This window comes from Anopheles moucheti, chromosome 2 (genome assembly GCF_943734755.1).
Source record: "Anopheles moucheti chromosome 2, idAnoMoucSN_F20_07, whole genome shotgun sequence".
In the NCBI taxonomy this organism is placed as follows: domain Eukaryota; kingdom Metazoa; phylum Arthropoda; class Insecta; order Diptera; family Culicidae; genus Anopheles; species Anopheles moucheti.
Window position 1 is genome coordinate 37,209,229 of NC_069140.1, and position 23,086 is coordinate 37,232,314.

A 23,086-nucleotide genomic window follows, 5' to 3' on the forward strand; every position below is an offset into this window, starting at 1 on the left:
ACACACACCAGACAGGCGGATGTTGACGAAACGGAAACGTTCGCGTGCTGATGTCAAAATAGGAAATGAAACTCTACACCCATCGCTAGTGCACACCACTGTTGAAATTTGTCCAGCGTGAATATTTATTTTAGCTGCACCCGACGCAGGGTGACACACGTGTCATTTGCGTTGGGTTGTGCCACGCCGCGTACACAATTGATTAATTGGGCCAGTAATATAAATTATAATTGTTGCATGTCAAAGGGTATAATGGCAAAACGCGTTTGACAAGTATGAAATTTAGGTCATGCTTTATGTGGTCACGATAACGAAGCAGGTGTGTTTATGAAACCTTTATGTAATACAAATATAAACTGTAGATAAACAGCCGAGAGAAACGGTTGTCATATGACAGTGAATACCGCTTGTAACATGATCTCCACTACAGTTATTATGTTTCTGCCGTACTCGGTTCTTCATGAAATGGGAGTTCTCCTTCCAGTCTGCCTTGCGCACAATATGCTTTTCCTCTCCCTCAATTATTGTGGTAAACGATACGATTGAACTAAATGGACTTATTTTGCACTTCGTCGCCTCGTCTAATAAATCAACTTTCCCACGCTTTAATTGAGAGATGAAAGTGACTACCCCCCACACTCTTAGGTCACTCGTTAATGTTAGAACCAGTGTAACAAGATTACATTAATACGTCAAACAAACGTCCACCACCAAATGCTGGTGTTTTGTTAAGTTAAGTTAAGATCGAAGAAGTATAACTGAGTGTTGCATGGCGAATATCCCGGAAGCACAGCGAGCGAACCAATTCGATGGCAAAGTGCTCCTTGGATGCTGTAGTTGTAAATTCCACCACGTGCTGCTTCTCAAAGTTGGCACACGTATGATTGTAGCTCCATTTAGAAGAGTACTGATACAGTGGTAACTGGTGTTGGTGGTGATATAGCCGGTTCCGTTATTGTATTCGAAGATGGTGATGGCCCTGGCGGACCATTTGAACAAGATGATTAGGGGCGGGCCAGTGGCGGATCAAACGGTAGGCGGAGTAGGCCCCTTCTTACTGCGCTTTTCGCTTTCTCTCATTTCAACGGCCTCAATGTCCCCCTTCCCTCTTGCATCATTCAAAAAATTTTAGGCCCCAAAGATAATTCCACCCTGGGCCTTCAAGGGGATTGATTCTCCACTGATAGAACTGCTACCACGTACTACAGCAAATTACTTTATACACAGACTGCCTGGAACTACACAACTTCCCAAGGAATTTATTCTAAGAGGGGACAATCAGCACATAACCGCAGGTAGCTAGCCCCAGATCATCTAACTTATAATTGTCGTATGTTTGCCCGTGAAACCCATCAATGCAATCCCCACAGAAGAAACGAGAACTATGTTCTGTTGTTTGAATGAATCAGAAATCAGATCAAATGGCCATAAAAACGTAGCTTAAAACGACCGAGTATGCTCAGAGCAAAGTCAAGTTAAAACAGGTTATACATCTCACCATGTGGACTGTTAGAAAATATATGACGGACTTGGTAGTCTGCTGCATCCAATTCACTGCACGATAGTGAAGGCTCCAGACAATTGGTAGAACCCGTTATTATAGCATTGGACAACCGGTAGCACTCACTATTGTAACGTATCCATACAAAGAATTCAATCAATCAATTATCCTTCTGATCATCTTCATCTCCATCCGATCATCAACCCCCTTATCTAACAATTAATATTCACTTAATAACCTCTACAATAATGAATGCACGAGTTCTCCGTTGCTTTATCTCTATTACTCGGAATATTCGGATTCCTAGCTAAAATGTCGCTCCGATAGGTGTATTCTATTTCGTATTCTCACAATCAAATGATCTGCATACAATGAATATTCATACCTCATACCAAACAAGAAAACAACCCTCATGCTATCCACAGCTTTACTATTTGCAGTTAAATTGCTCTCAATATGCGATAACAGCATCATTTAGTAACACTTTTGATCACATTTGAAAGAGGAATAATTATAACTGGAACAATAACATACTTCCTGGGGAAAGTATTCAACCGGTTGATGCATGATGCACCATGCGTACCTATGAATAGGCATAGGAATTCCCATTTTGCCCGCAAGTGCCACCCAGTAATTGCATCATCTCACATAGATCTCGCCACTCACTCGTCACCTCACTCTGCGTGACATGCAATTAATCTGCAGGCCCGCATCAATTCCAACCATGTGAAGCACGTTGCTACTATCTCACGCTAATGACGCGATGATTGATTCTCATTAGTACCGGGCGGTGATTAAGCTAATCACTTGTCCCAATCCTTATCAGGCACATCAACCTAACCAAATGAACATCCCCCGAAGATCAGAGGTGGCACATTCACATCACTTGTTTTATGTTGCTGTTGCTTACTTTACCTTCGCGTGGCTAAACCATTCCAGAATGCATCAAATATAGTAAACACACCCAACCAGCGTTGCATCAGGATGGTAAATTCTTTATTAAACTAGTTCAATCTTAAATTCATATTAAGCATTTTCATTTCCAATTCAGAGATGGGTGGGGGATTAAAGACCAAATTCCTACTTCCGTTTATCGTAACAAAGCTGTCGTCGTATTCGAAATGAATTTAACAGAGTGTAATAGATAAAGTGCCATCACTTATAGTGCTGGTACTGGTAGCTTTACGCCAACCGGATTCTCTTCGAACACGGTTGTTTTACGTCCGTTTGCGGTTTGTACGTTGCGAAAGGCGACGTAGGGCATGCGTGACGGTGTCCAGCCCGTCGCCGGTAAGCTTTCCCCTAGCGTCACGTACAGTGTCTGCTGATGCAACACCTTCGGATCATAGTTGCCGGCTTCCAACCGTCGACCATCGGATCCAGCGAGCACATTGAACTGCACATCCTTTAGCCCAAAAAGCGTCACCACCTCTTGGCGCAGCTGATCGAACGTTAGTGGCGCTCCGGTTAGACGGCCCGTTAGCAACAACGAAGCTTTCCGAGACGGTGCGTGTGGCTGGTAGCGGGGTGCAAGGGCTTCATCGAGCTGTAGATTCAACCAAGGGACAGCCGGAATCTCACGGTCCTGTGGCGAGCATATGGTAATGGTAAGCGTAATTCCCTTGAGCTCTTGCGATTCTTCGATCATCACGGGTTTCGATGCAGCTTCGGTTCCGTATGGCGCGAACGGAGACTTTACCGTTCCCACGATGAAGTTGCGATGACTTTCGGCCACACTGCGCACCTCACTGTCACCACCGCTCACGGTGTAGTAGATCAGCACCGGATCGGTCGGGATGAGCTTAGCCTTCTTCTTTAGCTTCTGAATGCGGTTGATGATCTCGCGGGCCGTACCCTCGCGCATTAGCTCCTCGTTCGGCGTCATATCGAGCAGGACGAGCACATCGTTATCGCTGTGCGCTTCGAACGATTCGTTCCCACCGCTGAACTGATAGATCAGTCGGATCTCCTCCAGCTCCACCCGATGGCCGCCAATGACGAAATGGCCTTGGGCAAGCTGACGCGTAATGTCCGCATCGGACAGCTGCTTGATCGCACCGAGCACCTGCTTGAAGTCATTCTTTAGCCGCACACCGAGCGTCTTGTGATCGGCCTCGGCACGCATCGTTACGCCGTACCGTTGCCGCTCGGAGCTGAGCGTAATGCGGCGCACGTTCAATTCGTCCAGTATGAACGCTTCCAGCGAGCGAACATCGGCCAAATACTGCTCACTCTGGTGCACCACGATCACCTCCGTCAGCGGATACTTGATCGGCATCGTGCGTCGATCGCGCATCACTCGGCCCAGCTCAACCACCGCCTGCATCCGCGCGACGGCGCGTTCGATTGGCACGTTAATGTATCGTTCGTTTGAGGCCGGCATCATCTGATAGTGGACACTGCCGTCCATCGGTTCGCTCGAGAGCAATCGCAACCGCTGGTACATAAACTCGGTCAGATAGGGTGTGAAGGGCGCCATCATCTTCACCATCGCCAGCAGGACATCGTACAGCGTGTCCAGCGCGTGATAACAGTCTTCCACACCGTACTCGCCCTTGATGCGCTTCCGGTTCATGCGCACATACCAGTTCGTGAGCTGATCGATGAACTTGGTCAACCGTGGCACCACCGTGTACAGCCGGTATGCCTTCATCTCTTCTGTCACGAACTTCAGCAATGATTCCTTGAACGAAATGATCCACACGTCCATCACGTTGGTGGAACGTTTCTCGGCGTGTCGTACGGCATCGTACCGGTAGCAAATGCCGTCCTCTTTCTGGAACCGATCAACGTTCTGGAACAGGAAGCGGAACGCATTGAACCATGGCAGGAACACATCTTTAATTATGTCCCGTACTCCCTCCTCCTTGAAGCGAAGGTTTTCCGCACGCACGACGGGAGAGTTGATCAGATACAGTCGCAGCGCATCCGCACCGTACTTATTGACCACCTCCATCGGATCCGGATAGTTCTTCTTACGCTTAGACATTTTCTGCCCATCAGCTGCCAACACTAACCCCGTAACGTTCAGATTCTTAAACGGTGCCTTGTTAAACAGCGCAGTCGAGATCACGAGCAGCGTGTAGAACCAGCCACGCGTCTGATCAATACCTTCCGCAATAAAGTCGGCCGGGAAGTTGTTCAGAAACTCGGTCGGATTCTTGAATGGATAGTGGCTCTGGGCGAAGGGCATTGAACCCGACTCGAACCAACAATCGAACACCTCCGTTACACGCCGCAGCGGTGGATTTCCGGGAACAGCCGACGGTATCTCAATGTGATCGATGCTCTCGCGATGCAGATCGGTCACCAGTACACCCGAGTACCGTTCCAGCTCTTCGATGCTACCGATGCACACGATTTCTTTCCCGTCTGGTGAAATCCACAGCGGGATCGGTGTGCCCCAGTACCGGTTACGGCTGATGGCCCAATCGCGCGCATCCCTCAGCCAATTGCCAAACCGTTTTTCCTTCACGTACTCCGGCACCCAATAGGTCTGCGAGCTACAGTTCAACAACTGTTTGTTCATGTGCTCCACCCGCACGAACCATGACGGAACGGCTTTATAGATGAGCGGTGTGTCCGATCGCCAACAGAACGGGTAGTTGTGCTTCACCTGAGATGCCAATACCAATCGGCCACGCTCCTTCAACAGCTTAACGATGGCCTTATCAGCATCCTTTACGTACTGGCCAGCGAAATCGGTCACTGGCTCTACGAACTTACCGCTCGCATCCACGGGACAAACAATCTCCTGATCACGCTTAATCACTCCATTCGCCAGACAAACGCGGTAATCATCCTCGCCGAAATAAGGCGCCTGGTGGACCACACCCGTACCGGATTCTTCCGTCACGTACGTGTCAGTAAGCACACGGAATCCTACACTCTCGTACTTTTTGAAATAATCAAACAGTGGTTCATACCGTAAACCAGCCAGTTTCGAACCAGGGAAACTATCGAGCACGGTATAATTCTCCGGTCCCTTCAGCAGCGACTCTATGCGACACTCCATCATGACGTACACCTTGCCCGTCTTAGTCTCACGGACCTTCGCGTACACCAGCTCCGGATGTACGCAGCAGGCGAGATTCGATGGCAACGTCCAGGGAGTGGTCGTCCATCCAACCAGCGCCGCTCCATCCTTATCGCCAACAAGTGGGAACGATACAAACACGGCCGGATCCGTTACCTCCTTGTAGTTTTGACCCGATTCAAAGTTCGACAAGGCCGTCGTACAGGCGGTCGAGTACGGCATCACCTTCACTCCCTGGTACACGAACCCTTTCACGTACAGCTGCTTAAACACCCACCAGATGGATTCCATGTACCACGGATAGAGCGTCTTGTAGTCGTTCTTGAAATCGATCCATCGTCCCATCCGGCCCACGATTTGCTCCCACTCGTTCGCATATCGCATCACAATCTTGCGACACTCGTTGTTGTACGCCTTGATGCCCATCTTTGCCACGTCGTCCGGTCCGCGGATGTTGAGCGTCTTGTCAATCTCGTACTCCACCGGTAACCCATGGCAATCCCAACCGAACCGTCGTTCCACGTGGTAACCTTGCTGGTGGGCATAACGCGTCACTATGTCCTTTACCGTACCGGCCAGAATGTGTCCGTAGTGCGGGAGACCCGTGGCAAACGGTGGTCCATCATAAAACGTGTATCTGGCAGATGGAAAATCGATATTAGCTTTAACATAATAAAAGCAAAACAAGGCACAACAGTCAGGGCGATGCCACAAGATACGTTACCTGGGTTTGCCCCTCGATTGTTTCAGACACGTTTCAAACACCTTCTCGGCTTGCCAATACGCAAGCACTTTTTCCTCTTCGGCCGGAAAATTTATCGTCTCCGGCAGCCGCGTCATCTCATCCGCGGTTATGTTATTCATTGCTCAGCCGCAAGTGTTGCTCGATAGTGTTGTGAATAGCAGCGACTTGTCTTCGAACTAGGCTAAGGAGAAAACCGATTAACTTGCAAAACCGATTGGATATGCTGCGCTTGCACAAATGCACTACGGCTGCCAACACACCGTGCTCGGATTTCGTCAGCCAATCTTAGCTCGATGCAGGTTTCTATTGCACGCGCGGTGGAGTTCCCGTGGCTAACCTACAAAGTTGCCGGATGACGTTTTGCGAAAAATACCCGGCATCGATGCAAAGGAGTAGTTAAACGTTACACAATAAAAAACCGAATTAATAAAAACAGCTAATAAAAAGTTAAGCGAACAAAATCATTGTCTTCATCGAGATTTCAAATTTATCTGAATATTACGACTTGATATTTTTTTCATTTCTTATTTGATTTATTGCTCTATTTAGTACATTTTAAGCATGCTATCACGATTAAATATAGCAAAATTAATAAAGTTTGATAATTTATTTTATTTCCCATGACCAAACTATCGAAAAAGTTCTCTAAACTCAATAAACTTTTATTTTACAATTTGTTTGCCAATACGGCTATTTTGCTCGTCTACATGCTGCTTCATGTCATTATGCGACGGAACGCTCGTCCGTTTATACAACCTTGTTGAAAGTGTCAAGCTCGCTTGAGCTTGTGGAATTCCGCAACTCATTCATACATCTCAATCCGCTCACAATTGAATCCGAAGGATTGATTTGAAAGTAGAGAACAACTGGTTTGTTTACCTTTTTTACCATGTGTTGAATTACAGGGGTGAGCAATACGTCCTGGTCGTTCTTGAAGACATAAAAAATAATACAGGGGTCGTCAAAGCGATGTACGAAGGACATTAAAAAAATGGCAGCGGAAATGGGGCTATGAGGCTATTTTTGTTTTTACAATTTTGGCTTAAAAGGCAAGTTTTTTGGATAATTGAAAATTATAATAACGCAAATTTGACTGACTGTCTTCATTGCAATCTTTTCTTCTAGATTAATCATTTCGATTACTCATTCCGTGGTGCATTTTTCATTTGAAGAAGGATACGGTACAGTTTAGTTTAGAATATTAAACTTTACTAAAAATTACAACTTTGTGTTTGTAATCACATAATGTAACATAACTTTTGCTGGTTGCTATATCTAACTTTGCTTCACTAAACTTTTCCGCATTCGGTGGAACGATATGGCTGGTGGAACGAGTAAAGCTGGGTGCCGCTAATTGCAGCAAAAACGTGTGCAGTATTTTTATAGCAAGATTACGATAGGATTAATTGCATTGGCTCGGTATTCAGAATTATTATCGGTATTAGGCTTCTCAAACAAACACCAAATTCATGCAAGTTAAACAGCTTCTTTCCACGCTACTATTATTTCAGTGAAACCACAAAATAGTTCCACTCTCCACTATTCAAACAACAAACCTACTTCTATGTTAACAGCAATGTGAAATTTAACAAAATTCAATCGAATCAAAATCGCCCAAGGAAACTATTAACAGATTCCGACAAGGCGCTGCCAAATTTGTTCAAACCGTGCACCACAATAGCTGGGAGAGATCGTGTGGCAGCTCGGTACAGGATTACGATGGGTTCCACCACTAACTCACCGAACTATATCCGCTTATGCCTGGCAAGCGATTAATTCACGCAACCACGACCGAAACCATTAAAGAACGCATTTACTGCGATCCGACGGAAACCGCAAACTTTTCCTTTCCCGAAAGATTCCCGTAACCGTCAGCAACAGAAGCGATAGCAGAACCCTCGGTGGGGGATGATGTACGAACCCAGGCAAACCGGTGGTAGCACATCGAGATACGAATCATAGGCAGCCTGCCGTGAAGGTGATGAAGGTATCATGCACAATGGATCGACAAATCCCTCAATTCAAACACGCGTTAATAGCTCCCCACATTTCAAATGAAGTTCAAGCGACCGACCGCCATTTCGCTTGATGTGAGAGAATGCTATTATAACACCCGTGGACGGCTTGTGGGATTCGTACGAACAGGAAATCATACCAATGCTCCAACGCTACCAGATGGCATACAAAGCTTTTAATTTATTCCACTAGTTTGTAAAGAATTGTAAACAAGCGGCAGGCACATGTAACGCCTACGGGAAGACAGCTCGAAATACCACCACTTTATCGTTTCGATTAACTTGCACCATACGGAGCGTGAATGTTTGTAGCAGGATTTGTTTGCCGGTTTGCCTCTTCTCTTTGCAGTGGATGGGAAAAATCGACACGGTTACGATCACGGCAGGCCGGGGACGGCGTACCATTTATTCTTGACTTAACAACAATTTTCACAAAATGATTAATTAGTACAACGAACTATGGCCTCTCCTCTCGAGGGTACAATCCACCGACGAACCGTTTGAACGGCAGCCATTTTGCGGTGACATTTTGTCACAGCGACAAACTATTGAGCGACAAATAAGGATTTATGAGTCGCGGGGATTACCGGCGTGCACCGGGGTTCTCCGCTGTAACGGTTGTGCCTTGCCGAGGAAGTTATCATGAATATGCTTATTGGCCGTTAAAGGATTGTTACGCGTATTGCCTAACAGGTTTCGTTCCGTTAGAGCTAGCTTGCGTCAAAAGGCGGTACCTTCGCTTTTACACGATGAAATCATCTTCGCAACAAAGCCATTCCTACGCATAACTTATTGTCTAATCGTTTCGCTTTGAAATCTCTATTGGGTGTGTTCACAATTTATTACGAATCTATTAGCTCATCAATCAACTTCATCATATGGTTTCGCATTACCATTAACTTACAGTTTCTTCTAAATGAAAAACCACCCGAAACGAGTTATGCAACATTTGATTGTAAGCCAAAGTTCAAGAAATATCTAAAGATTCAACAAGAAATAAGATCAATTCTTTTAGATAATTTTATTTTGTAAAAGAAGAATTTCACGGGCGTTTCGCAATGAATTGTCTGAACATTTTGCGGATTATTTTACTTTTGTTGAATTGTGTATTTTTGTATCATTAAATCAAATTGTTTTGGGTTAGGTGTCATGTTATTCTCGGCGAGGCTGTCGCTGGGTTGTTGACATGCAGTGGATGTTCAATCCCCTTGGAGGCCCAGGGCGGAAATTTTAAAGGGAGGCCTATAATTTTGCTACGGCATTATCGGTGGTAGGGAGGTGTACTTCGAACATGATTTAACAACACCAGCAGAGTCTCGGAAAGAAAACGCCCTTGCGTACACCTCAGAGTTCTGTTGAGTAGCCCTGTAAACAGGCCTAGGAAGTTAGTCTTTAAATGAACGTTTGTATGAGCTAAGGAGAACCATAACGCCACTACTTGGATCACATTTTCTACGATTTACGTACATTTACGAATCCTGATTAGTCCCACGTCTTCTACGATTTTTCGCCCATCTTGCTCGAGTTGGGCGCCATTTTGCGCGCCATCTTGCTCGGCCGGTACAACTTGCATTGCAAGTTGGTTGCAAAGTTAGTGTATAAACATTGCATACCTTACGGCGCAGTACCAGGAGCTACCTCTTCCGTGGATGCTCTCCTGGTGCTATACATTCGGAAATCCTGGTGCAATTTCGTTTATACTTTAAAGTCACAAAGTCGATATTCTTCTCTGCATTTAATTTATCACAGAGAAACAAATGTTTTATATAACCAAGGAGGACATTTTTGATCAGTTTTTTACCTTTTAAATTAATGTTTTTGCTATAAATTAGCTCTGCTGTTAAATTTTTAAAAATCGCACAATCGGCACAAATTTTTTGGGGCCCCCAACACGGCGAGGCCCTAGGCCGCTGACTACAGGTGTACACGTGATATAGAATTTTTTAATTGAAATACGGCTATTAGGTTTTCCAAACCAAGTAAATAAGAGCATAGACGACTATCATCTGATCAGGATTCTAAATCCAGATATCGTTTTCTACATTTATTACGATGTTGACGCAATAACTAAATCTTTTGATCAATAATATGTAAAATAGTTCAATATTAAGGCGCATTTCTTTATTCACTTGTAATATACCACGTATAATTGCGTTATCTCAGAAAGATACGGTTTTGTGGCAAGTCCAAACCCGCCAAGAACTATGAACCATCATTGTGTTAGTAGAATATTTTGTTAAACAGTAAAAGATCCATTGTCTGGTACTAAAAACTGCAAATTTTTTTTATCAGCTACAATAAAAAGGAGTCCAGTTCTGAATGACTGGATTACGATTCCCATTCCCAGTGTACCAGAAATTCTACATCTTATGTGCAATACGCCCAAAGAGCTTTTTTCTTCAATATAAACGCATCTGCAGTGCGATAAAAACATACCGTCACTTCCAGTAAAAACATATCGTCAGTTGCTTTACAGCACTGCACAGCTTAATATAAGTGCATTTCATGAAATTAGCTGAAGAATAATAAAATCCATACATTACATTAGAATAGCTACGCATACGATAACTTGAATAGGTCATAGGTCTAGCGTTCTCTTTTAAAAGAAACGACAACAGTAAAACAAGCCAATCTGTTTTACTCCACACAGCCATACAAAGGGCCATGAATAATTTCGTGACGTTTACAGCCTTTTAGCACCGCATCGAAGCGCACCAATTAAACCACATCAAGTACCGAGTGTGATGAGCCACTCGGCACTAGCTGCAAAACGTGCAATTGCAGTGAACATTCGCACCGTCCATTATGAGTACGAATTCAACTGATTCTTCGAGGCAAAAAGGACAAAAAACCAACAACCCCTTGATCAATCAAGCACCATCGCCGATTAGCGCTCGCATATGCGCCCCATCTGTGTGTGGTATGCGTTTGAGCGCGTTCATTGATGCTGTCGGTGGGGAACAACTACTACAACCACAGTCAAAAAAACAACATCCCTTGATTCTGTCCTAACGCAATGGGGAAAACGATCGCAACGCAAATCAGACGAACATAAAAGAGAACTCAAGCGGTCGAAAAGTAAAAACAGCCGATTTAAATCCAAAGCACGGCATGCACAAGCAGATAAAAGAATTCTGATTATGTGGCTCTAATGATCAGCACAATTCAAATGCAATTTCATACCGCTTTTCGTCGACATACCGGGGCAGTGTTCGTGGGAAAAAAAATCCCCAAAAACGCACATACACTTCAACGTTTTATTCCGACCGATCGAGGTGAACATTACGGGAGCAAAAGAAATAAAAAATAAAAACAGAAAACTTTACTGTTAAAACATTAATCTTTCGCGTCACATTCCACAATTTTGTCCACACGCACACTGTTTAATGTGCGATGCATTCTAATGAACGTAAAAATCGATGCGCGAAGGCAATTGAAATGGCCACAACAAGCACATAAATGTGTGCAATTTCTCACGGTGCTCATTTTATCGCGCCATTGTTGCGACATGCCCGGGCCGCATAATTTCCCGTACTGTTGAAATTTATTTTACCAACTGTACATAATTACCATTCTTGAAGTTTTTTTCATTTTCTTTTTTTATTGCTCTTTGCTTTTATTTCCCTTACACACTGCGATAAGCGATGCTTTTATGCGTTTCAGTAAAAAAAAAACGAGGAACGTAATTCTGTATCAAAATCATGAAACGCGTGGAAAAAGTATCAACTCTGCAGACCACTTTTAGATGGTTTATTGGAGGCAAATTTATCGACGAGCGCACAACCAGTGGGATAAAGTTCGAATCTGGCCGAATTCGGATAGTCGTAAATTGAAACCCAACCAGGCGAGAAGTCACTTCGATAGGCAAACCAACCCGACCGTACAAGTCATGGGATTGAGCCGTACTGCAACTTTACTGTGTTTTGTTTTTGCTATTGGCTGCATTATCTTGTCTGACAAAGCTGTTAAGTACCAAAGTGTGGTTGTAATTATACGATCAACATAAAACTGGAGCAACGATCAAATTGCAATCGAATCGATACGTAACGAAGGATTTATTTTCCCAATTTCCAAGCGTAAACCCTTAATCTGAATATTCCTGAATAATATATTTCTATAATTTGCATTCTATAGTCCCATACGCAGGCTATCCAGCAACGGTTAAATAAAGTAAAAAAAAATCCATAAATGACATGTCAAGATAACATGATGTTTTAGTACAGTAAAAAGGTAGATCATAAGAAGTTTTTGAAGAAATCTTTTTGGTGCTCAAAACGTGCTTTTAGTTAAAATATTATTTATTCATGGAGTCTGGAAATAACTTCACCCTGACGATTAATGCACAAAAAAAAACACTTACCCCCATGCCAATATATTGTCCGAACTTAATCCCTGTATGATCCAATGTTTGTGATCCTAGCAGCGGCGGATCAAACGGTAGGCGGAGTAGGCGGTCGCCTAGGGCCTCACGGTGTTGGGGGCCCCAAAAAATTGGTACCGATTGTACAATTTTTGGAAATTTAACAGCAGAGTTAATTTATAGCACAAAATCTAATTAAAAAGGTAAATAATTGATCAAAAATATCCTTGGATTTTATATATCTTTGGTTATATAAAACATTTGTTTCTATTTGATTAGTTATATCGGCCCGGTTACACGGGTACGCAAGAGAAGTATGCAGTGTACTCAAACTCCTTCTTCTTTATCGGCACGACATCTTCAGGATGTTTAAGCCTACCCTTTCTGGCTTTTTTTTACTTTATTTACCCGTAGGATAGTCACCGGAAATAATAAGCAGCGTGGAATAAATTTGCCCATCACTATTGCATTGCATACTATCAAACCCGTGAGAGCGATCGCTAATGTAAGATCGATAAAACGGAAAGCATCCTTCATTTAGCTCAAACTTTCCGTCGGCTGGTACGAAATTCCATTCAAAACCAGCTGATTTCAGCTTCCCGATACCAGGAAACCATCCACGGAAGAGGTAACACCTTGTACATCAATTTTGCTCAAAAACCGCCGAAAGGTATACAATATTTAAAACTAACTTTCCCGTTGGTCGAGTAAAATTTTGCAGCAATTTTGCTCAAAAAACGCCGAAAGTTATGCAATGTTTAAACACTAACTTTCGCGTTGGTCATGAAAATTTTCTTGGAAAACTACCAGTTTTCGAATGTATAGTACCAGGAGAGCATCCACGGAAGAGGTAGCTCCTGGTATTGCGCCGGAAGGTATGCAATCAACTTGCAATGCAATACACCGTAAGGTATGCAATGTTTAAACACTAACTTTTCATACAAACCAGCTGTTTTCAGATTTCCGATACCAGGAGAGCATGTTTTTCAAGAGGTAACACCTGGTACCAGCAGAGCAAGATGGCGCCCAATAATTCATGAAATGTTTCATGAAATATTTCATGAAATATTTCATGAAATGTTTCATGAATGAAATTTTCATGAATGAAATTTTCAAGAATGAAATTTTCATGAATGACATTTTCATGAATGCAATTTTCATGAATGAAATTTTCATGAATGAAATTTTCATGAATTAAATTTTCATGAATGAAATTTTCATGAATGAAATTTTCATGAATGAAATTTCAATGAATGAAATTTTCATGAATGAAATTTCCATGAATGAAATTTTCATGAATGAATTTTTATGAATGAAATTTTCATGAATGAAATTTTCATGAATGAAATTTTCATGAATGAAATTTTCATGAATGAAATTTTTATGAATGAAATTTTTATGAATGAAATTTTCATGAATGAAATGAATGAAATTTCCTTGAATGAAATTTTTATGAATGAAATTTTTATGAATGAAATTTCCATGAATGAAATTTTCATGAATGACATTTTCATGAATGAAATTTTCATGAATGAAATTTTCATGAATGAAATTTTCATGAATGAAATGTTTCATGAATGAAATTTTCATGAATGAAATTTTCAAGAATGAAATTTTCATGAATGACATTTTCATGAATGAAATTTTCATGAATGAAATTTTCATGAATGAAATTTTCATGAATGAAATTTTCATGAATGAAATTTTCATGAATGAAATTTTCATGAATGAAATTTTCATGAATGAAATTTCCATGAATGAAATTTTCATGAATGAAATTTCCATGAATGAAATTTTCATGAATGAATTTTTATGAATGAAATTTTCATGAATGAAATTTTCATGAATGAAATTTTCATGAATGAAATTTTCATGAATGAAATTTTTATGAATGAAATTTTTATGAATGAAATTTTCATGAATGAAATTTTCATGAATGAAATTTCCATGAATGAAATTTTCATGAATGAAATTTCCATGAATGAAATTTTCATGAATGAATTTTTATGAATGAAATTTTAATGAATGATCATGAAATATTTCATGAAATGTTTCATGAAATTTTCATGAAATATTTCATGAAATTTTCATGAAATCTTTCATGAAACATTTCATGAAACATTTCATGAAATATTTCATGAAACATTTCATGAATAATTGGGCGCCATCTTGCTCTGCTGGTACCAGGTGTTACCTCTTGAAAAACATGCTCTCCTGGTATCGGAAATCTGAAAACAGCTGGTTTGTATGAAAAGTTAGTGTTTAAACATTGCATACCTTACGGCGTATTGCATTGCAAGTTGATTGCATACCTTCCGGCGCAATACCAGGAGCTACCTCTTCCGTGGATGCTCTCCTGGTACTATACATTCGAAAACTGGTAGTTTTCCAAGAAAATTTTCATGACCAACGCGAAAGTTAGTGTTGAAACATTGCATAACTTTCGGCGATTTTTGAGCAAAATTGCTGCAAAATTTTACTCGACCAACGGGAAAGTTAGTTTTAAATATTGTATACCTTTCGGCGGTTTTTGAGCAAAATTGATGTACAAGGTGCTACCTCTTCCGTGGATGGTTTCCTGGTATCGGGAAGCTGAAATCAGCTGGTTTTGAATGGAATTTCGTACCAGCCGATGGAAAGTTTGAGCTAGATGAAGGATGCTTTCCGTTTTATCGATCTTACATTAGCGATCGCTCTCACGGGTTTGATAGTATGCAATGCAATAGTGATGGGCAAATTTATTCCACGCTACTTATTATTTCCGGTGACTATCCTACGGGTAAATAAAGTAAAAAAAAGCCAGAAATGGTAGGCTGAAACATCCTGAAGATGTCGTGCCGATAAAGAAGAAGGAGTTTGAGTACACTGCATACTTCTCTTGCGTACCCGTGTAACCGGGCCGATATAGCTAATCAAATAGAAACAAATGTTTTATATAACCAAGGATATATAAAATCCAAGGATATTTTCGATATACCAAGGATATTTTTGATAAATTTTTTTACCTTTTAAAATAGACTTTGTGCTATAAATTAACTCTGCTGTTAAGTTTCCAAAAATTGTACAATCGGCATAAATTGTTTGGGGCCCCTAACACCGTGAGGCCCTAGGCGACCGCCTACTCCGCCTACCGTTTGATACGCCGCTGTGTATGACTGAACATCCGTGTTAGTGGATTGCGTGTGATAAATACCCAGGATGCAGGATAGACTATATCGATTAAGTTCACCACCAACTAGTGCTTGAGTGTTTTGTTAAGTTAAGTTAAGGTCAAAGAAGTATAACTGAGTGTTGCATGGCGAATCTCCCGGAAGCACAGCGAGCGAACCAAATCAATGGCAAAGTGCTCCTTGAATGCTGTAGTTGTAACTTCCACCACTCGCACCACATGCTGCTTCTCGAAATTGGCGCACGTATGAATGTAGCTCCATTTAGAAGAGTACTGATACTATAGTAACTGGTGTTAGTGGTAATATAGTCGTTTCCAATATTGTATTCGAAGATGATGATGGCCCTGGCGGACCATTTGAGTAAGTTGATTAGTCGCGGCCCTGCGGCGGTTCAAACGGTAGGCGGAGTAGGTCCCTTCTTACTGCGCTTTCAAGAGCTTCAATGTCCCCCTTCCCTCCTTCATCGTTTTTAAATTTAGAGGCCCCAACTATAATTCCGCTCTGGGCCTCCAAGGGGATTGATCCGCCACTAGATCCTAGGTGACCGTAGACAAAAATGACAATGTAATGAACTCTAATCGAAGCAACTGAACATTTCCCTTTTATTTAAATTAAATTGTTTTCTCGAAACATAACGTACCGTTTAATCTGCGTGATGTTATCATACACAACACCAAGTAACACTGGGTTCGTTTGTAGGTTTCTAATAAGGTCGATAGGAAAACCAACCAAAGCAAATTTCGTTTCTCCAACAAAACCTACATCGAGTTAGTGCTTTTGTTCTGACTTTATTGTTACGACTGTCGCAGTTAGCTATTTTTAATAATTTTTTCTGAAATTTATTTAAATACAGTTATTAAAATAATTACAGTAAATTTATTTATTTAACAGTTTATCTAACCATTTGATTGCACTTTCGGAAAATGTATGCGTATGAGTATCCCTTTGAAAAAACCTTACAAAAGAATTATTTAAATAATACATCCCTTCAATCTCTGTGGCAGCCGTAATTGAATTGCTCACCTCATAAATTGAATGAAATAAACTTAATAATGGAATATTGACCGAACATTAAATTAAATCTCAGACTCAGTACCTCTGATGCATTAATATTAACCGTTTAAATTAACACATAATATAGCGTTAAAAGTTCCGCGAATTTGCATACAAAAACCGTTGAGTGCCACCATCAACCACAGCGACACATTAAACCAGATCCCACCGAACGAAGGATGGAAGAAACGCTCACGGTTACATAGTTCGACCATCGTATCACGGAATTCAAGCCAAACCGCTTTCACCATTACCTGACACGGCACGATGATTACAATGATAAGGCGCAGAATCAGCGACCGTTACCCTTCTCCGCATCCAAGCGCACGATGCACACCAAACAAGGGTGCAACTGCATCCCACTCCGAAATTGCATTGCACCGAAATGCTTCGCAAAATGTACCTTCCATAAATGGTGCTACCGGGCTGAAACGCGCATAACCCTCGCTTATGGTGTGAAGATATTTTAGCATGTTTAATTTTTCTCATCCGCGCACCACCGTGGAAGAAACCGTGGGCGTGTGTGTGGGGGTCTGGGGAAAAGCGTGGAAACCCAAATTTATACATTTCCTTTACCACATTTTCCTAACTAACTGTCATCAGAGTCACGTCGCTGTAAACAAATGGACCCGTGCCTTCTCCCGGAAAAGCTTTCTTTTATCAATGTGTGGGAATGCAGTCGTGTGTGTGTGTATGTGTGTGACAGAGAGAGAGAGGGAAAAGGGCAGCAGGGACATAATATAGAGCGAAGGGTGGTGAGCCGAACCAGTAGCGCACCGACGATCGTTCCCGCTACAGTATTTCGTCGGTAAACAACTGAACGCACATATTTGCATATCCGCTTCAGGGAAAGGCTCGTACTTCGTAGACAAACATGTACAAAAACCGGGGGTCCAACTGGCAGGGTAGCGCAAACGTACCCTAACCGAAGATTGCCACTATTTATCTGAAGGATCTACTCACACAAACGCCTCACACCGCCAGCCTTTCGTGCCGGGCGTGCGACGAGCCCCGATGACGATGGCAACACTACGATAGCTTAACAAAAGGCACGATGCATAATGCAACATGGCTGTGATGCACCGAAAAGTGGCGAACGAAATGGCGTCCCAGGAAGAGATGGTCTCGGTAAAAGTTTACAGAAACTGCTGCAGATAACGTTTAATTTGACAGTGCGAGCGCACGGGTGTTGGTTGCGTCTTTGTGCGCATCTTTGAAGGTTTCTGTTTTCTTTAGAGGGTTGAGGAGGGGGATTTTTTTTTCTTTGCTTCGACCGATTGTGGCACTTGTGGCGAAGGACCTTTTTTGTCGGGGGCTTTGTTTATTAAACTTAAAGTGCTGATCCGGATGTTGTCTAAAACAATTATGGTACATGCGTGCGTTTTCAATGGCTTTCTCTCGATTGGAAGATTTCTATTCGTTAATTATTTAAAAAATACATTTTATAATTTAGCTGGCATTGCAACAAGTAGTTGAAACACACTAATAAAAGCGTCCGAAAAACACTTCACCAACTGTTCTTTCCAACTCACTCTTACTTCTTTCAATAACTCTAAAGTTGTCACCTTTTCCCATTTGTTACTGCCGAACGCTGCCTTTCGTTTTTTTTTTCATGAACTAACGTCCAATTTTCCAAAATATACTTTCTTATCTGTGTGTCACTCGTTTTACTCGCACTACCGAAGGAAATGCCACAAGCGCAAATGACAACTACATTTGCTTCCTAATCATGCCACTTGCCACAGCTGGCCACAGTAGCAACCAAAAAAAAAAAAGCTGGATCGTCATGCCCACGGTAACAGTCACAGCGGTCTGGCCGGGCATGAATTATTCATCGAAACGTGAAAGTCATTGCCAGAAGCGATGAACAAAAATAATAACAATAATCTGGCGAACCAAGCCCATTCGGAATTGAGCATCGGTAAAGTTCGGCAAAGTTTTCCCTTTTTCCGGGGACACAATAAATAGATAACAAGGTGCATAAGGAGTTGGAAGCTTTTCGGCATGTTTGCTGTGAACATTTCTGGATTTATTATTGTTTGATATTTTTTTCAACATTAAAATATTAAATTTATGTTGGTTCATAGCTTTTTGGTATAATCTTTTTATGATTTTGCTTGCTTTGAATGATCTATTTGTAATTGTAATAAGTAACCATTTTACTATTTATCTTATTCACTTAAGATTAAAGAGGACTTTTTTTAATAATTTAATTTAAAATTTCACACTTGGGGCATCATCCTGTATCCGATCGCAAATTACAATAAAATTTAAACGCACAGTTCGAATGCCTGTCTTTTAATCTTAATTTTGTAGCCAGGAATGATGTTGCCTTCTCTAACGAAGGAATTCTGTTTGTGTTTCAACGGAACATCCTTTTGCTACCGTATTACCAAAGAGCGACAGTCCGGTTTGTCGAAAACTGCATTAATATTTATAAGCTGCTGTATGAAACAAACAGCATGGACGATAATTTTTCGTGCCTCTCGGCAGACGTCAGCTGTTTCGATTTCCCATAGGCAACAATCAATGAAGTGATGTGACACAACAGCAAGAAAAGCTAATCAAAACATACAATATGACAGCAGCAGCAATAAAAAAAAATAGGAGGAGAAGAACGGAAAAAGGAAATCATTTAAACGTTTTTTTTTTCTTCAACAAATTTCAAGTTCAATGTTACGCCGTAACGCCGATAGCATGTGTGGCAATAGTATGGCAGTAAACAGCAAGGAATCCGAAGAAACCCATCCGTGCCCCATCGTATACACTCGGGTGGATCTCCCTTCATTGCATTGTGTCACGGAACCATTGTATGCGTTCTCATGTTGATGCTCTATTATGTCTTCAATATCAGTGATTTGTGCGCTGTACGTATGATACGGCTTTGCGAAACAGCATAATCTTTCATATTCATGATAAATTGTTCAATCGAATGTAAAAGCTCGCACTGTTGCCTTACGTGTGTTTTTTTTTGTAGCATAAGGCGGAACTGGTACGACGAAACGATGGGAAACCATTTATTGTAGGCTTATAGCGGCACCATGGTCACGAACTGAATTGCAATCAATACAACAGTTGATCGCGTATCCAACACAACGCAACGAGCCAAAGTGAAGTGCGACGAATAAATTGCCCAACAGGATCGTGGTTGTGCCTTGCCGCATACAGCGCACATGCAGCCTTCGCCTTGGGATAAAACACATTGCATCAATGAGGATCGTGTGCCGTGCTGAGACCGCTGAAAGGATTTACGTTACAAAAACGTTCGCATTCAGCTGGTGGAAGCTGTTATCCTATCAGAGCACTATCTGTTGGTAGCACAACTTACAGGTACGGCGGCAAAGACTGTCCGAAATGGAGGAACAGGGAGCGAATGTTTTATTTTGATGCACCGTCCACATACGATGTAAGGATAGTGGCACCATTTTGCCACCGTACGTGCAGATATGAACAGCTCGTTTCTCACATCAGACTATTTTATGCTTGAAAGCGTCAGAATCGGCTTTTTGTCGCGGGTGAAATTGGTTTTGTTTCATCTTGATTTTTGTATTTCGTCCGCTACTTCCGTTTAAAGGCTTCTTCTGCTATCTCAGCATGGATGTGGTGATGTGCTACCACACAGCTACCTAGCTACAAAACGCAAATGTGTGGAGCAAAACATAAATGAAGAGAGAAAAAGAAAGCGAACAAACCGTGTTCATAAACACCGACGCTCAATGCTGCTGCATGGTGCACCAACACTCACCATTCGCTGCACTACAATTTCAAGCGTGTAATCATAAATTATGAGTGAAAAATGGTACACAAAAGCAGTAGCAACACGCGGGGCTTGGTGGTAGGCGAATGGCAATTGCGAATCCTGGATGATGTATGAAGAATTTTCATTGCTAGTTTACCAACCGAAGAAAAGGATGTACATGTGAAGTACGGCTAGCATTGGTGTTTTATTGGTGTGCAGGTAGGGCTTAAATCGAGCGTTACGATAAACCGGAAGTGAGCGTTTTTTTTTTGTTGAGTGACCGGCAACAAAAAACGGCATGAAGCAGATAAACCATACAAGAAATGCATACTGGGAAATAATAGATTTTGCAAAGAGCCAAAACATAGTAACGATAAACATATAAGACCAAGCGTCTAAATGAGTTTATTCAAAAATTTCATCTACTTCTCGTCTATTAAATTGGGCACTACATTTGTAGTGATATACACTTCACAGATCTCACACGAGACTGTTTTGTGTGTAAGCAATTTCTTTTTCAACATCGCTACCTCAACACATTCGACTTCAATTTGCTTTAAAAGATTCCTGAAATGGCTCAAATTTTCTGTAATGTTTCACTGGAACTGAATAACTCCGAAATTGTGCCTAAAAATTGACCTTCTGTCTTGTAATGTTCGAAAGAACCGCACTGTTTTACGGTCGAACGACCAAAGAGGAAGCGCTCCGGTTTATTCCATTACTTATAACTTACAAACTAACTAACACTATGAAAACTTAACTTAACGAATCTTAACTTAACGAAACTTATCGATGCTTAGTGCGTGGCTACACTACACGCCCTTCCTTAACAAAAAAAAAAATAAAAACTTAACTTATTGAGGCTTAGTACGTGTCTACAATACACCCCCATTCTTTACAAAAAAAAAATACAATACAGGCTACTTAAAACTATTCAAGAAGAAAGGAAAACTATTCAAAAAACTTTCTAACCCTATTCTTATGTACTATTTCGTTTTTTCTACCTAAAGTTATTACCACGTTTTCATTACAATTCTTTACTATTTGGTAAGGTCCTGTATATTTATAATCCATATTTTTTTACTTCATTCCTTAACAAGATCTTATCCCCTATTTCAAATGCTTTTGTTTTCGTGTTTGTATCATAATTTCTCTTATTAATTAGTTTCCTATTAGTTAATCTATTTTTAACAATATTATGAGCTACTCTTAATCTAGCTTTTATAAATTCTGTATAATTATTCATGTCGTGAGATATGCGCTCGCTTGGCTCGTTCATTAAATTCGATGGTACATTAGGATGTCGACCGTATAACAGAAAAAATGGAGTAAAATCGGTAGATATATGCACCGTATTATTAAACGCAAATTCATAAAACCTAATCCAGTGTTTCCAAGCTAAAGGGTTTTTGTTGCAATATATTCTTAAAAAATTTCCTAACATTTTGTGTGAATTTTCTAATGATCCTATAGATTGATGATGATATGCCGTAGAGTTTAATTTTTGAATTTGTAATAATTTGCATATACTCGAGAATAGTTCTGACATAAACTCTTTTCCTCTATCTGTACAGATTGTTTCTGGTATACCGTAGCGCAATATAATGTTTTCCGTAAAAGCTTTTGCTACTGTTTCCGTTTTCTTGTTTTTAATCGGTGTTGCCGTTATAAATTTCGTGAAATCACACTGAGTGGTCAGTATGTACTAACATCCCTCCGAATTAACTAGCGGTCCAACTAAGTCCAGATATAGTTTCTGCATTGGTTTTGAGGCGGTTTCTGTTATTTTCATTGGTATTTTGGGGTTGTTGTGTTCTTTAAAATGTTGACAATGTGGGCAAGATTTTATCAGTTGTTTTACATCTTCATCTATTCCTTTCCATGTATATTTTTGTTTTATTGTACGTAGCGTTTTTTGAATTCCCGCATGTCCAGCTTTTGGCAGTATATGATGGTCATTCATTATTAACTTCTTTTTTTCAATATCCTCTTCATCTATTATCTTCACATTCTTGTTTATTTGAATTATTCTTGGTAACCCATGCATGTTTAAAATTTGCATTTTGCTTATCAAATTTTTAATAGTTTTTTCGTTTTCATTCGTGATAAGACAAATTTTTTTTTTTAAATAATTTTCATGTTCCTTTATCTTCGTCATAACTCCTCGTAAGTGAGTTATGCTCGTAATAACAGGAAAAATGATTTTTTCATTTGAAATGATTAATTCTTTCGCAACAGGGTCAATTTTTAGTTCCAAATAGACTGTACGTGTGCTGAGATGGTCATTATCCATTTTGTTTTTCTTCATATCCTCTTGATAGGATTGGTTTTTAGCTTTCGACCGTGTTACCACTTGAAAAATGTTGTTCTTTAAAGTTTTTAGACCATCGCTAGTGAGCCTAGATAGAGCATCAGCAATTACGTTATCTTTGCCCTTTTTGTACGTAATTGTGAAATTGTATTCCTC

General features: G+C 41.0%; 1 protein-coding gene across 1 annotated transcript; it reads right to left on the reverse strand.

Moving 5' to 3' along the window:
* Positions 1-2,467: 2,467 nt before the first annotated feature.
* Positions 2,468-6,607, reverse strand: LOC128296825 (isoleucine--tRNA ligase, cytoplasmic). Its single transcript, XM_053032324.1, has 2 exons — positions 6,262-6,607; positions 2,468-6,174 (listed from the first exon to the last, which is right to left on the reverse strand). The coding sequence occupies exons 1-2, from the start codon at positions 6,399-6,401 to the stop codon at positions 2,661-2,663; spliced, it is 3,654 nt and encodes a 1,217-aa protein (XP_052888284.1). The 5' UTR covers positions 6,402-6,607; the 3' UTR covers positions 2,468-2,660.
* Positions 6,608-23,086: the final 16,479 nt, after the last annotated feature.

Coding starts and splice junctions, on each gene's coding strand:
- LOC128296825 (XM_053032324.1), bottom strand. CDS start 6,401: ATGAATAACATAACCGCGGATGAGATGACGCGGCTGCCGGAGACGATA. Junction 6,175..6,261: donor CAATCGAGGGGCAAACCCAG/GTAACGTATCTT, acceptor TCCATCTGCCAG/ATACACGTTTTATGATGGAC.